This window comes from Antrostomus carolinensis, unplaced genomic scaffold (genome assembly GCF_000700745.2).
Source record: "Antrostomus carolinensis isolate BGI_N321 unplaced genomic scaffold, ASM70074v2 Scaffold55819, whole genome shotgun sequence".
NCBI lineage: Eukaryota > Metazoa > Chordata > Aves > Caprimulgiformes > Caprimulgidae > Antrostomus > Antrostomus carolinensis.
In genome coordinates, this window is record NW_010337622.1 from 1 (window position 1) to 10,161 (window position 10,161).

Below are 10,161 nucleotides of genomic sequence, written 5' to 3' on the forward strand. Positions count from 1 at the left end.
GGGGACAGCCGGGGAGCCGCCCTTTCCTCTTCTTAAATGGGCACCGAGCTGGTCTTTGCCAGCGGAACAGCAAATGTGTTTCTGTCTGTGTTTAGGGGGGGAGGCGTTTGCTCTTCAGTCCCAATGGTTTTGCGACTCGCAAAGAGGATAAAGAGAAAACGTTTCTCAGATTAATTTCTTCTGTGGGTAGATGTCAAATGAAAGATGTATAATAGTGAAATGACTATATTTTTAAAGCAAGAATCTCAGTATTTGTATGATACTTAAGAATTTCAGGGTGGCACCTGAGTAATAAAACTAATACTTGTTTTGGTGGGGACTTTCCCTTCTTCAGCTACCATGGAGAATAATGAAAGTAGTGCTAAGGATGCGAAGAGCACCTCAGATGAAGATGACAGCGGAGATATAGTTCAACAGAAAACTCAGGAAGAAATTCTCTTTCATGAGGAAACCATTGATCTTGGTGGAGATGAATTTGAGTCCGAAGGGAATGAAACTGTATCAGAAGATTCAAATAATTTTGTAGATAAACTTAATGAACAAATGATGGAGAGTGTCATTATTTCAGATTCTCCAAACAACAGTGAAGATGACACAGGTGAACTTGGTTGTCTCCAGGAGATTGTAGAACAAATGGAAGCTAAAGATAATCAAAAAACACAAGCAGAAGTGGATAAAGAAGAGTTTTTAAGTAATGAGAGTGAAACTGAACACGAAGAAACACCTAAAGACATTTCTGAGATTGGAACAGATGATCAAGCTTCATTAAAGGAAGAATCAATTCAGGAAGCAGTGAAGGAAGAACCAAAGTTGGGAAACAACATTCCTGTTGAAACAAAACCAAATAATATTGATGAAGGCAAACCTGAGGACCAGATATCATCACCCAGTACTAGCAAACCATCTTCTGAGGCTGAGCCCATTCCTGTGTGTACCATCTTCAGCCAAACAAACAATGTCAATACCCAGCCACAGTTGTTCCTACCTGATGGTTTTGAGCCTCAAATGGTAAAATCTCCCAGTTTTAGTAGTATAATTGAGACTCCAGTGAAGTGTAATCCACAGGTGGTTCAGCCAAGTCCTAGTCTAAGCAAGTTCTTTGGTGATACTGTTAACACTAATACTTTAGCTTCTGATTTTTTTGATTCATTTACCACATCCAATTTTATTTCTGTTAGTAATCCCAATGCAAGCTCCTCAGTTCCGGAACAAATGTCCTCTCTTTCTAATGGTGGAGACAGTTCTTGTGCTTCATCTAACCCTACCTTCTCTGTGGGAAATGGGAGACCTGAAGCAAGTGGTCCTCCATCATCTCTAGAAATAACTCAACCCCCCAAGCCGTTCTCACAAATCCAAGCTGTTTTTGCTGGGAGTGATGACCCGTTTGCCACAGCCTTAAATATGAGTGAACTAGATAGAAGAAATGATGCTTGGCTTCCTAGCGAGGAAACCAGAAATGTGCTAATTTCAGTTGCCACACAACAATACAGCACCGTGTTCATAGATAAAGAAAATCTCACCATGCCTGGATTGAAATTTGATAATATCCAGGTAAGAGTCTATTATTGTATCTTAATGTCTGATTATATTTGAGAAATGTTGTATAAGAACTGTCCAGTAATCTCTGTGTCCCCTTGTGTGTATTGCTTCAATCTTTATTAGAAAATTTAATGTTACTGCCTTCTCCTGAAGGGACTAAAACCAGGTCTGATTTATTTGTAGCAAAATTTGTTGGGTATTTTTTGAAAACCAATGTTGACAGTTTCCATAGAATCCAAAGCTGGTTGTATTTTTAAGTAGTTTCAGTTAGTTTCTGGTCTTCCTAGTTAGTAAGATAATGCTTGCATTTGGAATAGCTACAAAATCACTATTCTGTACTACGAAGTCTGAAAGCAGGCAGCTTTGTTTGCTTGAGGAAGTCACTGTTGCAGCCAAGTGGGAAATAACATTTTTCACTGATGTTCACAGTGCTCTCAATAATATGAACACTGACTGAAATAGTGTAATTTCTGTCTTCCCCAAGCAGTGGAAAAGTATAACCTGTAGGAAACACTGAGTGCTGGAGCAAGGAAGGAATAACCTCGAAATTAAAGGGAATACTCCAGATGAGATCATGAAGGGAAAAACATAGTAGTGGAAACCCATTTCCTTCTCTGCTGTCAGCATTCCCAGCTGGTGAGAAGGCCTACAGTGGTTTTCAGAATTTGAGAAATTTCACTCAAATCCGTGCAGTATTTGTCATGAAGCAATTTTATCCTGGTTGCTCAGCCAGGGCTAACAAGGATAATGGAATTTTTTTCTTGAAATAGGCTAATCCTACTCTTTCATATCTATGTCTCTGGATAATAGAATTGTTGTCTGGAGGTGGTGTTCAGGGTTTGGATACTTTAATCCTTAATTGTAGCATAACAAAGATTATCAGTCAATGGTCACATGGTCTGTAGTAACTTCCCAATCTGCAGGAACTATCAGAAAAGTTTCTGGAGTGAATCAGGTCCAGATTTGTAGCTGAATTATCTGACTCATCTTAGGTTCTGTCGCAAGCAACAAATGATACCAGTTTTGGACATATGCCATGCTGCTGCTGCTTCTTGGGTTAGCTTTATCTTAGAATATCTGCCTGTCATCACAAAGCCCAATAATTAGTGTGAAAGAAAACAGTGTAATGGGAAGCTATTCCTCCCAAAAACCATGGAAAGGTCCTTCCCACCTTGCCCAAAAAATCCCTTAGACCTTGATGAGTAGTCCAAGAGTGTGTAATATTTCTCTCCTGGCAGCTAATGGTATGGACAGAAGGAACGATCCCTTCCGCAGGCCCTGAGGATGAGAGCCTCCTTATTGCTGTCCTCCTTTTTTACAGTAGTTGTCTCTCTGGAGACCTTCCTCAGTCCAGTCAAGGATTAAAGGCTATTTTGTGCTGATGATTCCCTGAATCTGTGCACATACACAGATGCAGATCTACCATTTAGCACGTAATTGAAAAGAGATTTTATGGCAGTGTCCACGTGATGTATTTCTACAGTAAAATCATCAATGGAATTAAAGGGGATTTCTGCTCCTTTCTTCGCTGATTATAATTTCTAAGCACTCAGTCACACAGGCATGTCAGCAGGGGCAAGTTTTGAAATCCTTTATGTTTATACAACTTTCCTCACTTCCAGTTACTGGTTTCCAGTGGCCTGAGTGCATGTCTTGACTGACCTGACATCCCCTGGTTTGGTATCATTGTTCCATTTGCTTGTAGTGCTGCAAATTGTGTATTTAACTGAAACTATAATTGTAGAGTACTTGAAATGTCAACTGAAGCATCGTAGGAGGCTTGTTTTCAATGTTTAATCAGCTTCCAACAATGGTCATTAAAGCTTTGGTATGAATAGTTTGCAAATGCTAAATGTTAGTGCAAGATGTTAAACCAAGCTGCACGCAGTTGACAAAGTTAGTTGAAAAGTGCATTTACAGTGAACTGTAAGTGTGCTTCAGGCAAGGACTGAAATTTTGTATGACCTGTATTGAACAGCTTGACACTTTTTTTTAACCTGCTCACCCAGAAAGTGTTTGTTCTTGTTACAAGTGTGTTGTCTTAAAAGTTAAGTGGATAAATCACACCAAGGAAGATGCTAAATGTTCTCAGTTTCCACTCTGTGTTACTTTTTGCTGATTATTCAAGAAACATTATTTTTTAAACCATCCTGGATTGTGTATGGTACAGGTTATCTGTACCTGCGCTCTCTTGAGCGTGCAAACAAGTTGGAGTACTGCTTTTTATGCTCTTTCCTTTATGCCTTTTTTCATCAGTTACTACCTGCTGTCATTATGTTCTACATTTAATTTCATTTCATTAATTTGTAATGTTTCCTCCCCCAAAGTACTGTTGGGAAGGATTAAAAAATATTCTGTATTTATGTGATTTTGCACAGACTGTCTTTTCTTAATCCTTCAGACTCTTCTGTCTGAAAGATGGAAATCTTGTTTATTCATAGGATAGGTGACAGTATTAGAGGTAAAAATTTCACATGTATTGAAATAGTAGTTGCAGTCTTATTCCTCAAGAAACTAGAGAGAAAACACAAACATGTTTCATCATTGTCCGTGGGGAACGTGCAAGCATTTAATATCCATTATTTTTATCGTAGCTAAGCTTTACTGTATTTTATGCAGCTCACTTTTTTTTAGGCAAAAGGCTTTGTGGCTTTCTTCCTGCCCTCTGTGCTAGCAGCTTCCTACATCAGGTCTTCAAGAGAATGTTTTCATGTTCCTTTAGAGGGATTTTTGCAAATATTTCTTTGTATGCTTACGTTTTTGCATAGTTACTTTCTGCTTTACCATCTTAAATATTGCATGCTGTTCTAGTTACCATGTATCTGAAAAGATATAATGAAATTAAAACAAATGGCAGAGGTTCTCTCTTGTGAGTGACAGCTAAAAGGAAGAGGGCCTTTTGGCTTCCAAGGGCATTAATGATCTAAAATTCATAGAAGAATTAAGGTAAATAGAGGATTATGATTTGCTGGGTTTTATGGCAAAGCAACTGTTGAATAATAAACATAACGAAAGGAGTTACTGTTCTGCAGCCCATGTAACTTTTTAAGTTGTAGAATTCATTGCCCTTAAGTGTACATTTGTTCAGAAAAACAGACTGAAAAAAGGAGTAAGAAATATCATGGGAGATGTGTCTGTCCATGGATGTTTAAAAACGATAGGCAAATATGTCCCCTGGCACAGGTGGACCATAAGGCTGCTTTAAGTTGGGAAGGACCAGTACGACCTTATCCTGTTTCTAATACTGTTGTCATTAACATCTGCTGTTCACTGGCAGGATGGTGAGCTAGACAGGTCTTTACTCTGGCTGAATGTGGGTTATAAATTGCTTTCTGTTTAAAAACAAAGGTGTAAGTATATTATTACTATATTTCAATATTAATATATTGCTCATAATTTTCCTTCAGATGTTTCCTTCCTTTTCAGATGTTTGCTTTTCTAGATTAAAGGCACATAAAAACATAATATTGGCAAAAATTTTACAAACAGAATTTGTTACCTGCTTTTGGCATGTGGTGACTTCTGACACCAAAGGGGATTCTCTTGTATACAATAATGTGTACAGTCCCAGCAAGACTAGGACCCCCCCACGCCCTGTCCCACAGTCTGCATTGCAGACACGGTACCTGAAGAGCGCGCAGATAGTAGCAGCATGCTTTTCAGCATATGGCAACGTGTGGTCCACAGTTTTTCAGTAGCTACTTGATGTTAAGCTTGAATTTCTCAATTACCTGTTGAAAATCTCTAGTCCACAAAACCACAAGGATGTCAACCAGCAAACAGGAAGGCGCAGAAATCCGTAGCTGAACAAAGATTAGAAGGGGAAATGGAGGCACAGAGGGTGCCATATCCAGAGTTACTCAATTTATTGCTAGCAAAGCTGGAATAGAACCTGGATTTGGACACTCTTCCTCTTAGCTGCTCCATGTTGTGAAATGTAGAATTAATTTTGTCTAACTTTAGGAATCTATTTCAAATGTCTGTCTCAACTAGTCTCAAGTCTTCAAATTACTGAGCTCAGATAACCCAGTTTTCTCGTTAATTCTTTTGAAATCAAAAACACTTGTTGAAGGGTTGCTGTTTACTTGGTTTTCTGATGTCTCAAAGTTTATTTTCTTTGGGTACTTAAGGCTAGCTGATCATGTGCACATTTATCATTGATCAGTAGATTGCACCTTTCAACATTAATATCCATTATGAAAACCTGTAAAACTTAGTGTATTTTGTAAGATCTTTGAATGATAATAATAATAAGCGAATAAGCTTGAATATTTCTATGCACTGAAACTGAAACACTGAAAAAAGAATATAGCAAATAATGTGGAGTAAATCTAGAAGTTTTCATTAAAATGCTGTAAATATATATGCATTTATATTCATTTCACACAAAAAGTGCTGGAAAATAAGCATTTCTCAGGGGAAAAGATCTGTGTTTCTCAGCTTTAATTCAAGATCTTATTTTGCGAAAATAATGTTTAAAAGTGTGTTGTTATGTTTCTTTTTTTCTGTTCCATGAACACCAAGGGAGATGCAGTAAAGGACTTAATGCTTCGCTTCTTGGGGGAGCAAGCTGCAGTGAAGAGAAAAGTTTTAAATGCCAACTCTGTAGAACAATCATTTGTAGGCTTGAAACAGCTAATTGTAAGTAACAGTCTTCGTAATTCAATATATATTAAATACCATGCTTCCCTCAAGATAATTGGGAGCTACTGACTGTGAGGAGAAACTGAAAAAGAAATCTACCTATCAGTTTATTCATGATCCTGCAAAAGTACTAATAAAGTACAGTAGTTTTTAGTGGGAATGGCATTGGGTTTAAATATTTGGTTTTAAACAAGGTAGTAAACTTTTTTATTTGCAGAAGTTAGAAAAAAGGTAATTTGAAGTTAGTGTGAATTTTATGAGCTGTTAATTTTTATGTAATGTAAATGGCTGGAAAATAAATTTTAATTGGTTTTTTTTTGTTTATCTGTATATGTATTATTTATGTTTTTACCTTAGGGTTTAACAAACGGTAAGATGTACCAGTTGTTGTAAATGGCAAGCAAAGCTGATGTGATATTCTCAACTGCTTTAATTTTTTATTTAGGTGCAGAAGAACTAAACTAAATTACTTCCAAATGAAAACTTTATTTTCTCTAAGTTAAAATCCTTTCCTTAATGTAAATGTTTCAGACCTGGAAATAGTTGCATCTAGCAGACTTGTGAACCTTGCCTTGTTTCTTCAGCCATTGTGTTCCTTTATGAAACTCATTACTATTACAAGACTGAGCCTTGCTTAATCTGTTGAAATGTCAAAATATTTTTTATTTATTTTACTTTTGAAAAACTGGATTAAAAAATTCTGAGGAAAAGCAGTGAGGAATTGTAAGTGTTGGGACAGTCTGTATTTAGAATTTAACATATTTTAATTGTATTGTATTACATTACGTGTAAAGCTCCAAAAGAGACTTCTTTGTCATGTTAGGAAAACTCTAGGTAGTCTACACAAGTGTTGTTAAAGGAATTCAGAGGTAATTTTGGAAACTAAACTTGAAAAAATAGATTGTGCTTTCCATCTCGGAGATGGATATTTTTCTGTTCGTCTCAGTGTTTTGCTTAACTTGAGAGTTTGGAGGGGAAAAAGAAAAATCTTATTAAGAAATCTCGTCTGCATCAGTGTCTCAGTAGGAAAAGCCTTTTTCCACACTTCTTTTCTCTCTTCCAGAAGAGAATTTTTGACGTATGGAAAATCTTTTTCTGTTTGGCCTGGTAGCTCTGTCCATGCAAAATGTTCTATACTGCAGACCATCTTGTACCTTAAACACAGTGCTGCCATTGATGCTGTTTTAGCTTCGGGTGTGCTCTAAAGCTCCAAGAGAGCAGTGTTAAGTCTTTTAGGATCAAAGCAGAGAAGATAGGAGGCAATTTGCAGCCATCAGATTTTTTCCTACCTTTAAAGTTGTCATAGTAGAAGGGTTTTTTTTTTTTTTGTAAAATAGCAGCCATTCAGCCAGAAGACAGGATGTTCTTCAGTTTTCAAGACTTCCAATCATTAGCTGTTATTGTTCTTGAGTATGCAATATAACCATTTCTCAGTATTGTTTGCAGAACTCTTCTTTCTTTTTCTGGTAAGAATTAGTTTTTTGTAGGGTTTTTTTTCCTTGCAAACATTGCTGGGCTTTTTTTAAAATTCTTAATGTGGAAAATATATTTCCAATTGGTAACAGTCTTAAAGCTAAAAGGTATTTCAGACTTACAGATATTAAAAAAGCATGAATTTGGTGTCTAGTTCATTTGAGTGAGATTTGTACCAGTAACCCGAAGATGGATAGTTGGTTTATTGAAAAACTGTACTTTCACATTTTAAATTTCTGCTGTGGCATGGGTAACAGTGAATTGCCAGAGCTTTGCTGGTAGGGTAATGGTGTGGAGGTTGTGCTGTTGGACTGATTTTACAACTTTGAGGCTTTTAAGATACAGGAGTGCTGGAGAGGTCCAGCAAAGTAATTCTGTACATCTGTGTGCTCATCATTGAGGTGATAACTTGTAAACAGAATTACACATCTGAAGAGGCTGTTTATATTTTTCAACTGAAAACAGAAAATCCAAGTTTTTAGTTTCTGAAAAGTTTTATTATCTGGTATAGGAACACACATTTACCTCTAGAGAAAATAAATATAAGCAAGAGCTTGTTTTCACAGCATTGCTTTTACAGCAGCAAATAAAAGTGATGCATACAAGGTGCAAGCTAAAATTATATTAGTTTCTGTTATTCTGTGGTTTAGGTTAATTGTTTACCCTCATTTGAACAAATAGCACAGTATGTCTTACTGGAGACCTTTCTGATATTTTGAGTTGTAAGGTGTTTGCAGACATAGGAAAATTATGTCTTTGGTTATCGTACCTAAAAAGAGACCACTGTATCTTGCCACTATAAATACTCAAAGTTTACTCTAAGCATGCAATCATTTCTTCAAGCTACTAGACCAGGAAAGGGTTACTAAATACATTTTCTTAACTGATGTGAAAGTGCTCTACCAATGTAATTTACAGGGGAGAAGAATGTCATAGCTAGTGGAGGAGGACATTTTAATCACTTTAATGGTGTTACATGTAGAGTTAATGACTCCCTTTGAGTCTATTTAAAAAAAAAAATCATATACTGTTACTTCTGCACATGATTAATGTTGTGCTCTTACATATATTTTCAAAATTAGAAACTTGGATACAGTGGTATGGCATACATATTCACTTTAATATGTTAGAAGTTATCCTTAAAAATATGAGGGGAGGATTTTCTTTCATTTCTAAATCAGTGAGCAATTTCCAACTTTTTTGTAGCTGATTTGAGGGAAGATGGGAGACACAAGTAGCACTAAGGGTAACTGGGAGCTTGTGGGAGAGGCTGCATTGCTACACTAAAAAGTGTGAATTTATTGGGTAAAATTTCAGTGGCTTACCTCTGAGTCAAAATTGTTTTCCTCAGAAACTAAATAATATTATAAATTGTCTTCATGTATTAGGTGAGTTCCGTTTTCATTGAGCGCATTTTCTGTAGGCATCCAGTCTGAGTGACTCTGACAGAATTCCGCCTGGGTATTAGCTATATTTGTTGCATCACCTGAGCTTCACTGCTTTCATTCAGGAAAACAATGTATAGTATTGTAAAAAAAGAGAAATAAGAACACTTCTGCAAGTCATATGTCTAAGATCTTTGTTCAACCATAATTAAAAAAATCAAGGAAAAGGCTTCCAAGGAACAGTTACGTGCGTGAGACTCTGGTGCTTGGTGCTATTCAGTAGTATTTTTTTTTCATTCCAAATCAGTGAGTGTCTTCATAATAGAATGAAAACACAATCTTTCAGGTATAGTGAAAACTCTGATAATGGAAGTTCTTTGACACTTTATTAGAAAAGGAAGAAACATAAAAAATATTTTTCCAGACAGACTACAATTTTTGGCTTTTATTGGGTCATTTTACTAAACTGGAAGTTTCCTTGATTTGTGAATCTAAAAAATGTAACATCTTCAGTGCTATTGTTGTATTTGAACTAATAACATTCTAGTTTTAGTCACTGGAATTCTTTTCTACCTTACATCTCATCCCTTCATCCATCTTTGTAGAAAATATACTTATTGAATGCAGTGGGATGTATAGAATATCTCAGTTACTTTTAACTTTGACCAAGTAGACTAGAAGGATTACCAGATCTTTAGATGTGGATTTATCAGAATTTGTAGCTCATATTGTTTACTCATTTTCAGATGATTTTTAGGCAGTTTCCCTTTATTGCTTTTAAGAAAAGCGGATAGTGATAGCCTTATTCGGGCTCTTATTTTGAAAATGGTGGAATGTAAGTCAGTAAAATGAGGAGCTGAGAGTTGGTCACCTTTCACTGTCATTTTTATCTGTTAAAGCTGCAGGTACAGTGTTTGATAATGAACATACCGTATTTGTTCCAAAAATGGCATGTTAGTGGTAGACTTGGCAGTGTTTACAGGTTACAGTTGGACTTGGTGATTTTAAAGGCCTTTCCCAACATAAATGAGTCTATGATTCTATGTCAGATTTGTGTGCAAGGTAAGCTCTCATTGAAGAGAGCTTTGTAACCCACAAGCTTATTACCTCAAGCTACGTA

At 36.4% G+C, this 10,161-nt stretch overlaps 1 protein-coding gene across 1 annotated transcript; it reads left to right on the top strand.

Annotated features, from left to right (window-relative positions):
* Positions 1-339: 339 nt before the first annotated feature.
* On the top strand, positions 340-6,180 carry LOC104518876 (trafficking protein particle complex subunit 12; the record flags this gene model as incomplete). Its single annotated transcript, XM_010175218.1, has 2 exons — positions 340-1,551; positions 6,064-6,180. Coding segments are annotated over exons 1-2 (1,329 nt in total), but the record flags the coding sequence as incomplete, so codon positions are not given.
* Between the last annotated feature and the right edge of the window lie 3,981 nt (positions 6,181-10,161).